We start from the raw sequence: 18,307 nt of genomic DNA, 5'->3' as shown, positions 1-18,307 counted from the left end.
AAAAGTCCGCTAGCTTAAATTCTAGTTTTTTTTTTTGTTTTTTTTTTTGTACAATGGTCTTAACAAATGGTTCAGACACATATTCCCACAAAAACCGGCTAAATATACCAATAAACTAAATTAAGAATATATTAAAAAACATTAGCTCAAACAAAAACTTGGTCTTAACAGGGAGCAGTTGGATTCAGCCACGTGAAAAGAGGCAGACCAGTGGGCCGAGTATCCTCCCTCATCAATAAAACTAAATGCAAACACTTTCAAAACAAACCATAGCAACGTCACTCTAATTAAACGAATACTCGAAGCAACAAAATTTAATTCGAATATTTTTTTCTAATCGAATACTCGAGTTAATCGATTAATCGTTGCAGCACAAATATATATACATACCGTATTGGCCCGAATATAAGACGGCCCTGATTATAAGACGACCCCATCTTTTTCAAGACTCAAGTTTGAAAAAAGACTTTTTGAACACCAAATTCATTTTTATACAGAAAATAATTACAGTACATCTGAAACAAATGATTATAACAATATATTTGAGAGAAAAAGTATGAGGGGCCGTACAAGACATTTTTCATTCTGGCCCTCTCACACACATACATTCTCCTTTCACATACATATATATTCACTCTCACACACATACATTCTCCTCTCACATGCATACATTCTCCTTTCACATCCATACATTTTTACTTTCACATTCACACATTTTCACTCTCACATTGATACGTTTTTACTTTCACAGTGATACATTTTCACTGTCACATTCATACATTTTCACTCTCACATTCATACATTTTTACTTTCACATTCATACATTTTTACTTTTACATTTATACATTTTCACTCTCACATTCATACATTTTTACTTTCACATTTATACATTTTTACTTTCACGTTTATTTTTCAAAGTACTTTTATTTTGAAATAATACATCAGAATTTTATCAGAGTACTTTAGTTCAATACTTGGGGTAGTCTAGTATACCCCAGAAGTGGAACCGTCCCGGGATATCAGCCAGATTTTTTAAAATCAATTTTTGAAATCAGGCGAAATGACAGCTAAAATAGGCAATTTTCAAAGTACTTTTATTTTGAAATGATACATCCGAATTTTATCAGTGTACTTTAGTTCGAGTCTTGGGGTCGTCTAGTATACCTCAGAAGTGGAACCGTCCCAGGATATCGTAGTCGTATCGTATATAGTAGTCTGGGAGCGGGTCATATTAGCTCCCGCTCGGACAGTTGAAGAGGTTCGAGAGTTGCTCGGTCTGAAAATGTCTCTCATAATCACTTTCAACTGCGTCATAATTAGCACTGTTGGGTGCAGTTGATTGTGTCCTTTGCCGCCGCTCGAGACAGGAAGCCAAAGAAGTTAGTTTCTGGGGTCGACAAAATGTTTTGCAAAAGTCCAACTGCTTGCCGAAGTGATTGTGCGTCCTCTTCCTTGTATTTTTATGAACAGGAACCCGCGTCAGGTTCTCAGCCAATCAGAGCTTACCAGTCAGAGCTAGCCAATCAGAGCTGGCTTCCGTTTCAACTAGACTCCTTCCGTTTTCACTATACTTTCACTCGTACATACATACATTCTCCTCTCACATTCATACATACTTTCCTCACATACATATATATTCACTCTTATACACATATATTTTATTTATACAAACATACATTTCACAGACCAAAAATGTGTGAATGTGAGAGTATACATGTATGAAAATAAGAGTGAAAATGTATAAACGTGAGAGAGAAAATGTATAAACGTGAAAGTAAAAATGTATAAATGTGAAAGTAAAAATTTATGAATGTAAGAGTGAAAATGTATAAATAGGAAAGTAAAAATGTATGAATGTGAGAGTGAAAATGTATAAATAGGAAAGTAAAAATGTATGAATGTGAGAGTGAAAATGTATAAATGTAAAAGTAAAAATGTATGAATGTGAGAGTGAAAATGTATAAATGGGAAAGTAAAAATGTATGAATGTGAGAGTGAAAATGTATAAATGTGAAAGTAAAAATGTATAAATGTGAAAGTAAAAATGTATGAATGTGAGAGTGAAAATGTATGAATGTGAGAGTGAAAATGTATGAATGTGAGAGTGAAAATGTATGAATGTGAAAGTAAAAACGTATGAATGTGAAAGTAAAAATGTATGGATGTGAAAGGAGAATGTATGCATGTGAGAGGAGAATGTATGTGTGTGAGAGTGAATATATATGTATGTGAAAGGAGAATGTATGTGTGTGAGAGGGCCAGAATGAAAAATGTCTTGTACGGCCCCTCATAAAAAAGAATGTTATTTTGCCTCATTCAAATCTTAATATCTGAACATTAAAAATGTAAACTAAAGTGCAATCACATTCGTAAATGAATGGCTTCTGGTTTTTGAAATGTAAATAACCCAGTCTATTGTGATAAAACAACAAAATTGCAATACCTGCAATAACCATCAAAGTGAAGTCTAACTGTAACTGTAGTCTTCAAACATCTCTGAATAAGGAAAAACATTGCAATAAAATAATGCAAACTGGTTAAACTAGTAGCTGAGATCTGTCATGACAGAACATCTCTTCAATGATATCTGGTGCCATCTAGCGTCGTGAATGGAGAGAGTAGCTGAGATTTGTCATAACAGAACATCGCTTCAATGATGTCTGGCGTCATTTCAATGAGATCTGGCGTCATTTAGCCAGATATCATTGAAGCGATGTCATATTTTATGGGTTTCTGCACCATGAGCATGGTGTAATTATTGACATCAACAATGGCAAGCTACTAGTTTATTTTTTTGATTAAAAATATTACAGTATTTATTAAAACGAAAACATTAAGAGGGGATTTAATATAAAATTTCTATAACTAGTACTAACATTTATCTTTTAAGAACTACAAGTCTTTCTATCCATGGATTGCTTTAACAGAATGTTAATAATGTTAATGCCATCTTGTTGATTTATTGTTATAATAAACAAATACAGTACTGATGTACAGTATGTTGAATGTATATATCTGTCTTGTGTCTTATCTTTTCATTCCAACAATAATTTAGAGAAAAATATGGCATATTTTATAGATGGTTTGAATTGCGATTAATTACGATGAATTCATTTTTAAGCTGTGATCAATCCGATTAAAAATTTTAATCGTTTTGACAGCCCTAGAAAAAACATCTACATTTTTCCTGGATTATCTGAGATGTTACTGATCAAAACAGTGTGTACTGTGTTAAAATTAGTTTCCCTTTCTACACCTTCAATTCAAATCATGGTTTGATTTTGAATAATTACTCTCTTTCTCAAATTCATTTTATCAATCAAAATAAAATCAAATAAAAAAAATAAATAAATAAATGACTTACATATCAATTAACATCAACATTAGTCGCAGCCGTAGATGCACAGAAAGTCAACATTGAGAGACTGATTTAGCCATCAAAGAGCAAATTACGCTGATTTCAAAGTAAAAATATCAATACAATGCTAGACTGACATTGTGAACTTGCGTAATCATCCTGGCTCTGCACATTGGAAAGCGGCCAAGCTACCGAGAAGAAGAGCAATTACACCAGAGATAAGGATCACAGCAGTGACTATTACGCTTGATGAATAGTGCTCCGAGTCTGGCACGTGTGAGATAAATCATTTTGCAAGAGACCCCCGTGTGCGTTTTATTCTAAAGGAAGGAAGTTTATGTTGAGTTAGTCACCTGGATTTCAGGCACCACCGTCCCCCTCTCGGCGCAGGAGCCGGCAAAGGCGGTGAGCGGCGCAGGCGTGACGATAGGGCCGGGTCGGGCGAAGCTGCTGAGGTCGCAGCCGGGGATGTCGTTCTCCTCGTGGCGCATGACCACCGTGTCCATGACGAAGAAGCGGCCCCACGGCAGCCAAAGGGTGTGCTCCTGTGTGATGAAGGGGGCGCGCTTAAAGTGCAGGGCCACGGCGATGCCTCCGTCCGTCACCAAGTCGAAACTGAAAGACCAGATTGTCACTCTTGTACAATTATGTTTTAGAGCAGAGGTCCCCAATCTTTTTCCTGTGAGTGCCACATAACTTTTTCCTTCTCTAATGGGGGGCCGGGGTCAGTTTGTAACAGAAAAGGTGTGAAGATTGCAGGAGTGCCTAAATGTAAAAATTAGGGCTGTCAAACGATTAAAATTTTAAATCTAGTTAATTACAGTTTAAAAATTAATTAATCCTAATTAATCCCAATTCAAACCATCTCTAAAATATGCCATATTTGTCTGTAAATTATTGTTGGAATGGAAAGATAAAACACAAGATGGATATATACATTCAACATATGGTACATAAGTACTGTATTTGCTTATTATAACAATAAATCAACAAAATGGCATTAACATTATTAACATTCTGTTAAAGCGATCCATGGGTAGAAAGACTTGTAGTTCTTAAAAAAATGTTCGCACAAGTTATAGAAATTTTATATTAAAACTAGGGCTGTCAAAATTATTGCGTTAACGAGCGGTTAATAATTTCTTAAATTAATCCCGTTAAAATATTTGACGCAATTAACGCACAAATGCCCCGCTCAAACATATTAAAAGGACAGCAAAGTGAAAGGTGTACTTGTTGTGTTTTTCTGAGTTTTGCCACCCTCTGCTGGCACTTGGGTGCGACTGATTATATAGGGTTCAGCACCCATGAGCATTGTGTAAGTAATTATTGACATCAACAATGGCGGGCTACTAGTTTATTTTTTGATTGAAAATTTTACAAATTTTATTAAAACGACAACATGAAGAGGGGTTATAATATAAAATTTCTATAACTTGTACTAGTTATTATCTTTTATTTATTTTCTATTAATTTTTATAAATATATATTTTATTTATTTATACATTTTATTTATTATTTTTATTTATCTTTTAAGAACCATACAAGTCTTTCTATCGATGGATCGCTTTAACAGAATGTTAATAATGGTAATGCCATCTTGTTGATTTATTGTTATAATAAAGAAATACAGTACTATGTGCGATTAATTAAGATTAATTAATTTTTGAGCTGTAATTAACTCGATTAAAAATTTTAATCGTTTGACACCCCAAATTAAAACCCCTCTTAAGGTTTTTGTTTTATTAAAAAGTGTCAAATTTTCACTCAAAAAAAACAAAAAACAAAACTATTAGCCCACCATTTTTGATGTCAATAATTACACAATGCTCATGGGTGCTTAAGCCCATAAAATCAGTCGCACCCAAGCACCAGCAGAGGGCGACAAAACTCCCAAAAACACAAGTAGCAAGTTGACATTGCACTGTGCTGTCATTTTAATCTGTTTGAGCCGGGCATGTGCGTTAATTGTGTCAAATATTTTAAAGTGATTGATTAAAAAAATTAATTACCGCCCGTTAACGTGATAATTTTGACAGCCCTAGTAAAAATTTATTGTTTTTCAGAAAGCCACAATCAAATAACCCTTTCTGAATTCTTCACGGAACAAAAGTAAATAAAATTAAAATAATATAATACAATATAATATAATAAATAATAATAATAATAATAACACTATTAATTAAATAGATAATAACCAAATAACCCTCTCTGGGTTCTTCAAAGAAAAAAGCCAGGAAATAAATAACACTATTGAAGAAAAAAAAAAAAAAAACCACACAATTTTTTTGTTTTTGTTTTTTTTTTTTTGTTCAGGGGGCCGGACCAAATGTGGCCGTAGTTTGGGGACCCCTGTTTTAGAGTTAGCTTTCCGCGACAGCTAACATAATGCATGCCTTCCGTTGGCGTTCACTTCTGCGTGTTGTGTAGTATAAAACCTATTTCCTATTTTCAAAAAACCTATTTTCATATCCATACCCATTCACGACGCTAGATGGCGCCAAATATCATTGAAGCGATGATCAGTCATGACAGATCTCAGCTACTCTCCCCATTCACGACGCTAGATGGCGCCAGATATCATTAAAGAGATGTTCTGTCATGACAGATCTCAGCTTCTCTCAAGTTTAACCAGTTTGCAATTTTTTATTGCAATGTTTATCCTAATTCAGTTTTGTTTCAAGACTACAGGTACAGTTAGACTTCACTTTGATGGTTAATGCAGTTATTGCAATTTTGTTGTTTTATCACAATAGATTGGTTTATTTACATTTCAAAAACCAGAAGCCATTCATTTATGAATATGATTGCACTTTAGTTTACATATTTAAATGTTCAGATAGCATCATTTTTCCCTAAAATATATATTGTTATAATCATTTCTTTCGGATGTACTGTGATTATTTTCCGTATAAAAATTAATTTGGTGTTCAAAAAGTCTTTTTTCAAACTTGAGTCTTGAAAAAGTGGGGGTCGTCTTATTATCAGGGCCGTCTTATATTCGGTCCAATACGGTACTTATCAGTTATATCGAACTAATTTTATATTTTTCGATCTCAATTTTTGGGTTAGTAGCAACCAATGAGTTATTTTGGGTTAGAAAACAAGACACTCTTTCTTTCTGTCTTCGAAGAGTGAAAGCTGTCGTGTCGCAATGTACGCTTTCTCTTCCCGCTGACATTTTTATCATTTTCTAGTGTCTGGATAAAGCGCGCACTCTTGATCTTTCTCCCCGATATCCTTTCATCGACATCCCTCATCATCAACACTCCTCTAATCTGCTTTGGCCTTGAAGTCTTTTCCTCTCTGTCTTGGTCTTTGCTTGCGTGACGCCGCCTTCCTTCATCTCTCTCCCCCTCGTGAGCCTTTTTCTCACGCATGGCTCTTTTTTCGCAAAATTCTATACGCTTCTCTAGGAGTGAGCTTATGTGTAAACACTCCTCCATCTCCCTGCTTTTCCCTCCTGTAAACATGGCCCTGCAACTCCCCCTGCAAGTCACCAGCACAAGCATTCCCTACTGCAATCACTGTAAACAGGCGCAGTGCAGCGTGAAATCAGAAATGCACCTGTTCAGCCACTTAGAAATGGGAAAGCTGTCTAGACTCATTTCTATGATGTGTTCTTTATTGTCCGGGGCCGGCCTCTTTCAAAGTGTGTTGCCCCCCAAAAAGTTTCCTGACATGAACTACAGAGGTTTTTTGAGGTTATCACCGCTATCTGACAGCATCTGCATTTACATGGGCACATTTATTTGGAAAAAAAAGCCTGATCGGAATAAAATTGTTGGTAACACTTTACAATAAGGGTCCCTTACCGTATTGGCCGGAATATAAGACGGTGTTTTTTGCATTGAAATAAGACTGAAAAAGTGGGGGTTGTCTTATATTCGCGGTCTAGACATTATACCCATTCACGACGCTAGATGGCGCCAGATATCATTGAAGCGATGTACTGTCATGACAGCTCTCAGCTACTCTCAAGTTTAACCAGTTTGCATTATTTAATTGCAATGTTTTTCCTTATTCAGATTTGTTTCAAGACTACAGTTACAGTTAGACTCCACTTTGATGGTTAATGCAGTTATTGAAATTTTGTTGTTTTTATCACAATAGATAAGTTTATTTTAGGGCTGTCAAAATTATCGCGTTAACGGGCGGTAATTAATTTTTTAAATTAATCACGTTAAAATATTGCAATTAACATGCAATTAACGTATGTGCGGAAGGACCCACTCGGAAGTTTATTTACATCTGTGTTTTGGATTATTGTCTTGCTGCAGCATCCATCCTCTTTTTTAGCTTCAACTGCCTGACGGATTTTCTAGCAAAACATCCTGATAAACTTTTGAATTCATTCTTCCATTAAAGATTGCAAGTTGTCCAGGCCCTGAGGAAGCAAAACAGCCCCAAATCATGATGCTCCCTCCCCCATGCTTCACGGTGGGATGATGTGTTGATGTTAGTGAGCTGTTACATTTTTCCACCACACATGATGTTGTGTGTTACTCCCAAACAATTCAACTTTTTTGTCATCAGTCTACAAAATATCTTGCCAAAACATCTGTGGAGTGTCCAAGTGCCTTTTTGCGAACATTAAACTAGCAACAATGCTTTTTTTGTTGTTGTTTTTTTTTTTTTTACAGCAGTGGCTTCCTCTGTGGAGTCCTTCCATGATTCTTGTCCATAGTTGTGCACATAGATATTGGACTGTGCCAGTGACTTCTGTAAGTCTTTAGCAGACACTCTAGGGTTCTTTTTTACCTCTCTGAGTATTCTGCGCTGAACTCTTGGCATCATCATTGGTGGACGGCCACTCTTTGGGAGAGAAGCAACAGTGCTAAACTCTCTCCATTTGTAGACAACTTCTCTGATTGTGGATTGATGAACATCCAGACTTTTAGAGATGTTTTTTTTATCCCAGCTTTATACAAATCAACAATCCTTGATCGCACGTCTTCAGACAGCTCTTTTGACCGAGCCATGATGCACATCAGACAATGCTTCTCATCAAGACAGTTCTTACCAGATGTGTGTTTTATAGTGGGCGGGGCAGCTTTAAACCACTCATCAGTGATTAGGCACTGATGGAGAAAATACAGTATTATGTGACCCGAAGTGAATTAGCACATTATGCCTTATGATAAATTCAATCCGGGACAAAGGGCGGAATGATGGGGGAAATTATTACATTATGCCTTTGTGATGTATGCTGTGAACAACTTCTATTGCTTTTCACCTTGTTCCCATAGTTAGGAGACGCGCTTGAGTAGGGAATCTCACGAGATAACTTGTTTTGCACCATAGTAAAAGGGAAACTCTCGAGATAACTTGTTTTGCACCCACAAAATTGACCATTTGTTGCATCTGTTGCAGCACAGCTCATTTGTCCCATGTGAAAAGCCCTTTTTCAAGGGGGCTGAACCAAAAGTAGCTTTAATGTTTGTCATTGGACGGGGCCGCGCTGCTCGGAGGCGGAAGTTGGCCTCTCCGCCTCAGAGGGGCGCATCCTTAAAAAAGCGGACGTTCCCGGGTGACCCGTGAAGTCCGCTGGTGGATTAAGCGTACGGATCGCCCAGCTTTGTCCTTTTGCCGCTTTACTGGAGTGTTGCTGGCTTCCCACTCACTTGTCACGGTAAGCGATTTCCATTGCTAAAGGGACATTTTGTTTCGCTGTAACGGTAACGCGAGGATTCTGGGGTTGACAAACTGAAATCTAGCATCATCGTTGACATTTGTTGATACTTGTTTGCTTGCTCTTGTGGGATTGTAATCAATAAATCTCATTTTTTTCTGCATTTTCTAATCAATAAACATTGTCTATTGAGCAAAAGTGTGCCTGTTACTGATTCACCGCGAACCTGGAAATTTCAGAAAACAGGCACACACCTAAATTAAATTGTTTGGTAAAAAATGGTTACAATTTCTCTTTAAGTCTCCTTAGGCAGAGGGTTCACTTACTTATTTTTACCCTTTCTGTCATTTTTTGCATACTATCTTCATCAAAATATGAAAACCTATAAATGTTTGGGTGGTTTTAGTTAAAGCAGACAGTTTTTTCATCTGTGTGATTTTGACAAAGATGTCCATCATGTTTGATGGTGACTTTATGCAGAAATGTGAGAATTTTAAAATGTTCAGACACTTTCTCATACCACTGTAAGTATTGTGAGTATTTATGTCAATGTAATCCTGTTGCGTGTTGTACAAACCGCATTATAATCCAACATTTTAGATTGGATTGCAGGTAATTTCAAAAATGTGACAAAGCCAAAATTAAGTCAACATTTGTACAGAATGCATGTGTGTCGCCTCAAATAAAATGTCTCCTCTAATTCCTCAAGAAGCCGCCGTTGTCTTGCAAACACTGTCCATCTGCGATCGCTTTCTTTGACTTGGCATATTTAATTCCTTTTCCTCGCCTGCTGCTACTGACGCATAATTTACGAGCGTGCACCAGATAGGCTTTGTTTGATGTCTCTGGGAATTGTGCCCGGCTCTCCCGAAATGGAAAGCGCAAGACCGATCAATGGCGGCGGTCTAGCATCTTTGGAACTCAACGTCGACGGCGTTTGACTCTTACCTTCCATCCTGCCTGGTGACGGTGTACCCGAACGCCGGTTTGTTGATGAAGCTGATGTTGACGCCCACCAACGGCGTTCCGTCCGAGGTCACCACTTGTCCACGGATGACGCAAGCGTGCCTGCAAGAGAGACGGGGTCAGTACCGAGACGAAAAATTGAGGCGTGTGCTTAATGATGCCAAAGAATAATAGTCCCTCTCTAAATTAGGACAAGTGTCTCGAATTAAACTGGGACGTGGAAAACACGAGTTTATTGTTTGGATAATGCATCACTTCGAAGCCAAAAATGGCCACGGGGGATGAATCAATGTCTTTACAGCTCAAGCAATTAAAACGACACTTTAATTCCTCCAAGTGTTGCCCCACAATACTAATGACCAAGAAGAGGCTGTTTTTCAGAATTGGTCAATCTTCACTGACAAAATGCCTGTACTTGTATGAAGACATTCTGTGTCAGGGGTCTAAAATTTGTTGCCCATGCATGGGCGTCACCAGCAGTGTTGCGCACGTTACTTAAAAAAAATAATTAGTTATAGTTACTCACTACTTCTTCAAAAAAGTAACTGAGTTAGTAACTGAATTACTCTATAGTAAAAGTAACTAGTTAACAGGGAAACTAACTATTTCCGTTATTTGAAATTTTCCGAGCAGTATTCGAGTCAGTTGAATAGAGAAGAACAGACAGGTAGTTGTGTTATAGAACCTTGTAATATTTATTGCACCTCACCAGCAACAGATTTATCCTACACTTGAAGTGCAACAAAAATAAACAGATTCCAATTGCTTACCACAGATGTCGACAAAAGTTTTGCCTCGGGACATAAATTACAATTTACATGCATGTTCTTTCCTTTAATTTCGACCAACTTGAAATAGTGTTTATATCTCCACCTCGTAAAGGACACATTTTCCTCTGAATGCTCTGCCATCATATCCCTCTGCATGTGTTTTGCATGTGTGTGTTTGCCGCACGCGCTGTTCTGGTTTTACATTCGCTCTGAAGTACGTGCGCTATTAGGCTCGAGCGTTTACGTCACAGAATATTGGAAGCAGGTCTGGCTCGCGGGACATTAAACTTGCCAGTTCGATAAAGAGACAAACTATTTGCTAAGGCGAAAAACAGATATGTGATCAAACTTAAGGATGTGAACAATGTTGACCCTTACGAGCAAGCCGAACACAAATGGAGTAAAAATGTCGACGGGCTTCCACAATTACGTGAAATGGACATTCTGCTGTATTTATTGTTTGGTGTATGTTACTAAACTCATCAGCAATTCCGAAATTACAAATCACTACAAAGCTACGAACAGTTTTGCTGCGGATGGGTGCAGGTACCTTCTTGCCAAGGTAGGCTATGTGTGTTTATTATTTTCATTGCCATGAACCTGAACGCACCCCAAGTCTTGGATGACAAATAAACAGAGCAGAGTAGACTCGCTACGGCTGGTAGTTTTTTCAATTTATTGAAAGTAAGTAATAGACCGCTTTTGACTGTCAGTAACGGTTACGGCGTTGTAACGGCGGAAAAAATATTTGGTTAGATTACCCCACTGCTGAAAAAATAACGGCGTTATTCCCAACACTGGTCACCAGACATATTTCGCTGGGGCATGTGCCCCAGTATTGATCTGCAGTGCCCCAGTATAATTTTCACCGGTGAAAAAAAAAAAAAAAATAATACTTAGAGTTTTAAATCTACATGGCATCATCTACAGCAGTGTTTTTTAACCTTTTCTGTGTCACTGCATGTTTTTACATTGGAAAAAATCTCGCGGCACACCACAAACCAAAAATGTTTCAAAATTACTTTCTGTACAGTATATTTAATTATAAAATAATTTCTCAATATTTATACTTACTCTGTGTGAAACTTGAGCCTGTATGGATGAACACAAAGCCGATACACTGGCAGGTCTTCGTCAACAGCTCTTAGTCTCTCTCTGTTTTTATTTTTTTATAGCAGTTAGGCTTGAAAAGCTCAGAATTGTCAGACGGGGACATTAGAAATGTCTAATCGCATCAGGGGCAAGCATCTCACTGACAATGGCTTTGCAGGCAGGTTAGTGTTGTCTCTTTTTGGATTCAGCAACAAGTTTAGCAACAAGGTAACTGGTTTTGAGGGCTTTCTCATTTACCTTTGTAGTGTTTCTCAAAAAAGTTGCCTTTTTTCTCTGTGTTTTCATGGAGGCGAACAAAATAGTCAATGGACTTTTGAAACGAGAGCAAATGCAACTGCTCGTGTCACGTCCAAGAACTGCTCGGATTTCTAGCCATCAGCTACCTTGCGGTCCACAACAATGTGTTGGGATTAGGGGTATAACGGTACACAAAAATCTCGGTTCGGTACGTACCTCGGTTTTGAGGTTACGGTTTGGTTCATTTTTGGTACAGTAAGAAAACAAAATGCAAAATATAAATGTGCTAGTTGTTTATTACACACCTTTGTGCTTTTAATGATAGGAACATTAGCCTATACAAAGCTAGAATTCTGCTCAAAAAGTAGCGGGTATTTAAAGATAATCCAACAACAATTTGCCTTTCAGACCTCGCGTATTGGTCAGCTTTCTTTTTGAAAGAAAGAAGAAAAAAGAAGTCCTGTGCTAAAGAGAAAAGCAATCCCAATGACAAAGATTTTAACATGTATTTTACAAATAAAATGCCTCCATGATCATTTTTTTTCACACAGAAATTAATAAATTTAATTGTGTAAGCAGGATCTGTGTATTATTCTTATTATTTAATTACAGGTGTTTTAGCTCATTTCAATTTATTTTATTTAAATGGGCTATTACTTATTTTATTATGTGTTTATATTTTATAAATGTGATGTAGTATTCATTTATATTGTTTATTTTATGTTGTATAACTTTAGTTCCTGTGTGAATATTAGTTCCGACTTGCTTTGTTGTGGTAGGAGGGTATAGTATTGAACACGGGGTCGTGTTGGTTATTATTATAGCAGAGAAGACAGCAGTAAATCAACAAGGACAAGTCAACTGTGCCCCGATCTACCACTCAAGAGATCTGATGGACTCAAAAAGTGAGTTACGATTGCGTATTAGTTTGAAAATCGACCGGATTCACCGTATTTTTACACGAGTGACTTCCGGTCTGCCCGATCCTAGCTACCGGTAGAAGTATTGACGCAGGAAGGTCGCGTCTCGCGTCAAATAATAAACTCTGCCGTTCTTTTCGCGTGTGTCGTGTTGAGCCGCTTCTGGGACGCGTCTAACACGTGGCCGCACTGCGACTGGTGTGCATTGGCTGATTGACTTTAACGCTCGCGTTTGACTGCGTTCACGCGGTGGCCACGTTGTCGCGCCGTTGACGTTTCTGAGTTATACTGTCCTACCGTGTTGGTCCTCATTATAGTAGAGAAGACGGAGTAAATATAATCTACACAAATAAAACTGTAACCCGACTGACTCACAGCCTCGGAAAGTAAGGGTTACATTACGTCAGAAACCCGTTCGGTACGCCTCCGTTCCGAACCGAACACCACGTACCGAAACGGTTCAATACAAATACATGTACCGTTACACCCTTAGTTGGAATAAAACACAGGGGGAGGATTGACGGTCTTGCATATGGATGAAATGGAAAGGACACTTTCGTGTATATTGACACTTGACGACTCTAATCAAATGATGTACAGTAGACGTGCTGGGGTCCACATTGTCGCAGATAGCAAGGTAGCTGACAGCTAGAAAGCTGAGCAGTTCTTGAACGCAACATGAGCAAGTCATTTGCACTAAAGTGCAATCACATTCGTAAATGAATGGCTTCTCATTTTTTAATTGTAAATAAATCTATAGTGATAAAACAACAAAATTGCAATAACTGCATTAATCATCAAAGACAAGTCTAACTGTAACTGTAGTCTTGAAACTAATCTGAGTAAGGAAAAACATTGCAATAAAATAATGCAAACTGGTTAAACTAGTAGCTGAGAGCTGTCATGACAGAACATCGCTTCAATGATATCTGGCGCCATCTAGCGTTGTGAATGTGTATAACGTCTAGACCGCGAATATAAGACAACACCCTCTTTTTCAATGTTATTTCAATGCAAAAAACACCTTCTTATATTCGGGACAATACGGTACGTTAACATACCGGCCACGTTCGCATTTTGTTGTTCATGCATTATGTAACATTATCACACTGTACCCTTATTTAGCATGTTGTTCTCTATTGTATTTTTATTAGGGCTGTCAAACGGTTAAAATTTTTAATCGAGTTAATTACAGCTTAAAAATTAATTAATTGTAATTAATCGCAATTCAAACCATCTATAAAATATGCCATATTTTTCTGTAAATTATTGTTGGAATGGAAAGACAAGACACAAGACGGGTATATGCATTCAACATAAGGTACTTAAGTACTGTATATGTTTATTATAATGATAAATCAACAATATGGCATTAACAATATTAACATTCTCTTAAAGCGATCCATGGATAGAAAGACTTGTAGTTCTTAAAAGATAAATGTTAGTATAAGTAAGAGAAATTTTATATTAAAACCCCTCGTAATGTTTTCGTTTTATTAAAATTTGTAAAAATTTCAATAAAAAAATAAACTAGTAGCTCGCCATTGTTGGTGTTAATAATTACACCATGCTCACTCATTGTGCTGAACGCATAAAATCTTTTGGGCCCAAGCGCCAGCAGAGGGCGCCAAACACCAAAAAACAAGTAACAAGTGGACATTACACTCTGTATGGAGATAGAATAGTGCCAAAAGAAGTGAGGTTGTAAAATGAAAATTATTACAAATAATAACTTATTACACTGCTGCCATTTTAATCTGTTTGAGCGGGGCATGTGCGTTAACTGCGTCAAATATTTTAACGTGATTAATTTTAAAAAATTAATTACCGCCCGATAACACGATAATTTTGACAGCCCTAATTTTTAGATTAAATTGCCTTTCAAGATGATATATCTATGTGTTGGATTTTATCAAGTAAATTTCCCCCCAAAATGCGACTTATACTCTGGTGCGACTTTTATGTTTTTTCTTCGTCTTTATTGCGCATTTTTGGGCTGGTGTGACTTGTACTCAGGTGCGACTTATAGTCCGAAAAAATGTGGTTTAGCCACTGGATTAAAGCAACGCATCTATTTTGGATGAAAAAATTGCATCGTAGTAAAAATCTTAGAGCGTAATAGAAAGAAAATACATAAATATATGAGGACGCACAGCTGTATGAAACAATGACCTCCACTGTTTCTCTGTATTAAAGACAAAGTTGGATGAATGTTTTCCGTTCCGACTTTCATGCTTTATCTGCATAAAAGCAGAAAATCTTTTATTTTTGCAGCAAGAAACATGAAAGTCGAAAGATTCATGGTGACTTATGAAAAGAAAACAGTGCACAAAATAAAAGCAATCAAGCACAACAACAAAAAAACACCTCCTTGCATGTCTCTGAGGGTTTTTTTCCTCAGCCGAGCTGGAGCGATAATGAGATAAGAAAGCTTTACTTTGCTTTTTCGCTCTAATTAAAAAAAAACACGACTTATCTTTCTCATTGCGAAGGAAACAATAAAAGCGCAGATTGCTTGCTTGGCTGCTTATCGAGAACCCGGACATCGACGTTGGCAAATGAGATCCGATCGGCAGTCACCACAATTTATCGATTGCCGTTCACCAACAGTGGAAAAAACGTAAGTTAGTTAATGTAAATATTTTTACTTCTTGCTAGGAGCGTCCCAATCACATATTTTTACATGAGTCCAGGTCACCTTATTTTGACAGTCTGCCGAGTCGATATGTTGGAATTGTACAGTGGGGCACATAAGTATTTAGTCAACCACCAATTGTGCAAGTTCTACTTAAAAAGATTAGAGATGCCTCTAATTGTAAACATGGGTAAGCCTCAACCATGAGAGACAGAATGTGGAAAAAAAACAGAAAATCACATTGTTTGATTTTTTTTAAAGAATTTATTTCCAAATTAGAGTGGAAAATAAGTATTTGGTCACCTATAAACAAGCAAGATTTCTGGCTGTCAAAGAGGTCTAACTTCTTCTAACGAGGTCCAACGAGACTCCAATCGTTACCTGTATTAATGGCACCTGTTTTAACTCATTATCGGAATAAAAGACACCTGTCCACAATCTCAGTCAGTCACACTCCAAACTCCACTATGGCCAAGACCAAAGAGCTGTCGAAGGACCCCAGAGACAAAATTGTAGACCTGCACCAGGCTGGGAAGACTGAATCTGCAATAGGTAAAACGCTTGGTGTAAAGAAATCAGCTGTGGGAGCAATCATTAGAAAATGGAAGACATTCAAGACCACTGATAATCCCTCGATCTGGGTCTCCCTGCAATATCTCACCCCGTGGCGTCAAAATGATAACAAGAACGGTGAGCAAAAATCCCAGAAACACACGGGGGTACCACAGTAACAAAGGCTACTATCAGTAACACAATGCGCCGCCAGGGACTCAAATCCTGCACTGCCAGACGTGTCCCCTTGCTGAAGAAAGTACCCATGTTGACAATTACAGGCCTCTCTAATATTTTAAAGTGGGAGAACTTGCACAATTAGTGGTTGACTAATAGTAAAAATACTTATTTGCCCCACTGGATGTACAGTGCCTTGCAAAAGTATTCGGCCCCCTTGAATCTTGCAACCTTTCGCCACATTTCAGGCTTCAAACATAAAGATATGAAATTTAATTTTTTTTGTCAAGAATCAACAACAAGTGGGACACAATCGTGAAGTCGAACAACATTTATTGAATAATTTAAACTTTTTTAACAAATAAAAAACTGAAAAGTGGGGCGTGCAATATTATTCGGCCCCTTTACTTTCAGTGCAGCAAACTCACTCCAGAAGTTCAGTGAGGATCTCTGAATGATCCAATGTTGTCCTAAATGACCGATGATGATAAATAGAATCCGCCTGTGTGTAATCAAGTCTCCGTATAAATGCACCTGCTCTGTGATAGTCTCAGGGTTCTGTTTAAAATGCAGAGAGCATTATGAAAACCAAGGAACACACCAGGCAGGTCCGAGATACTGTTGTGGAGAAGTTTAAAGCTGGATTTGGATACAAAAAGATTTCCCAAGCTTTAAACAACTCAAGGAGCACTGTGCAAGCCATCATATTGAAATGGAAGGAGCATCAGACCACTGCAAATCTACCAAGACCTTCCAAACCTTCTTCTCAAACAAGGAGAAAACTGATCAGAGATGCAGCCAAGAGGCCCATGATCACTCTGGATGAACTGCAGAGATCTACAGCTGAGGTGGGAGGGTCTCTCCATAGGACAACAATCAGTCGTACACTGCACAAATCTGGCCTTTATGGAAGAGTGGCAAGAAGAAAGCCATTTCTCAAAGATATCCATAAAAAGTCTCGTTTAAAGTTTGCCACAAGCCACCTGGGAGACACCAAACATGTGGAAGAAGGTGCTCTGGTCAGATGAAACCAAAATTGAACTTTTTGGCCACAATGCAAAACGATATGTTTGGCGTAAAAGCAACACAGCTCATCACCCTGAACACACCATCCCCACTGTCAAACATGGTGGTGGCAGCATCATGGTTTGGGCCTGCTTTTCTTCAGCAGGGACAGGGAAGATGGTTAAAATTGACGGGAAGATGGATGCAGCCAAATACAGGAACATTCTGGAAGAAAACCTTTTGGTATCTGCACAAGACCTGAGACTGGGACGGAGATTTATCTTCCAACAGGACAATGATCCAAAACATAAAGCCAAATCTACAATGGAGAATCTGTGGAAAGAGCTGAAGACTGCTGTTCACAAACACTCTCCATCCAACCTCACTGAGCTCGAGCTGTTTTGCAAGGAAGAATGGGCAAGAATGTCAGTCTCTCGATGTGCAAAACTGTTAGAAACATACCCCAAGCGACTTGCAGCTGTAATTGGAGCAAAAGGTGGCGCTACAAAGTATTAACGCAAGGGGGCCGAATAATATTGCACGCCCCACTTTTCAGTTTTTTATTTGTTAAAAAAGTTTAAATTATCCAATAAATGTTGTTCCACTTCACGATTGTGTCCCACTTGTTGTTGATTCTTGACAAAAAATTAAAATTTTATATCTTTATGTTTGAAGCCTGGAATGTGGCGAAAGGTTGCAAGGTTCAAGGGGGCCGAATACTTTTGCAAGGCACTGTATATACGTACACACACATATACACACATATAGATGTCGTAATATGCCTTCACTGCCAAAATCATAGACAGCAAATCCATTTCAACTGGGAAAACTGGCATTGAGTGGTCATGATTAACTGCCGTTGACTATGACAGACATCCAATCCAATTTAACTAGGGGGCTAGCAGCCATCGTTCAATCAAAAAAAAAAAAAAAAAAAAAAAA

General features: G+C 37.8%; 1 protein-coding gene across 7 annotated transcripts in view; it reads right to left on the bottom strand.

Moving 5' to 3' along the window:
- Nucleotides 1-18,307, bottom strand: part of LOC130911193 (teneurin-4-like) — a 599,534-nt gene that overhangs the window by 175,194 nt on the left and 406,033 nt on the right. For all 7 annotated transcript variants that reach the window (XM_057828990.1, XM_057828991.1, XM_057828993.1 and 4 more), the window contains 2 exons: nt 9,939-10,058; nt 3,712-3,973 (listed from right to left, as the gene is read on the bottom strand). In XM_057828990.1, coding sequence (XP_057684973.1) covers nt 3,712-3,973; nt 9,939-10,058 — 382 coding nt within the window. The remainder of the gene's footprint in view (nt 1-3,711; nt 3,974-9,938; nt 10,059-18,307) is intronic.

The sequence above is a fragment of the Corythoichthys intestinalis genome, unplaced genomic scaffold, assembly GCF_030265065.1.
Source record: "Corythoichthys intestinalis isolate RoL2023-P3 unplaced genomic scaffold, ASM3026506v1 HiC_scaffold_23, whole genome shotgun sequence".
Lineage (NCBI taxonomy): Eukaryota > Metazoa > Chordata > Actinopteri > Syngnathiformes > Syngnathidae > Corythoichthys > Corythoichthys intestinalis.
This window is presented reverse-complemented; position numbering and strand designations above follow the sequence as displayed.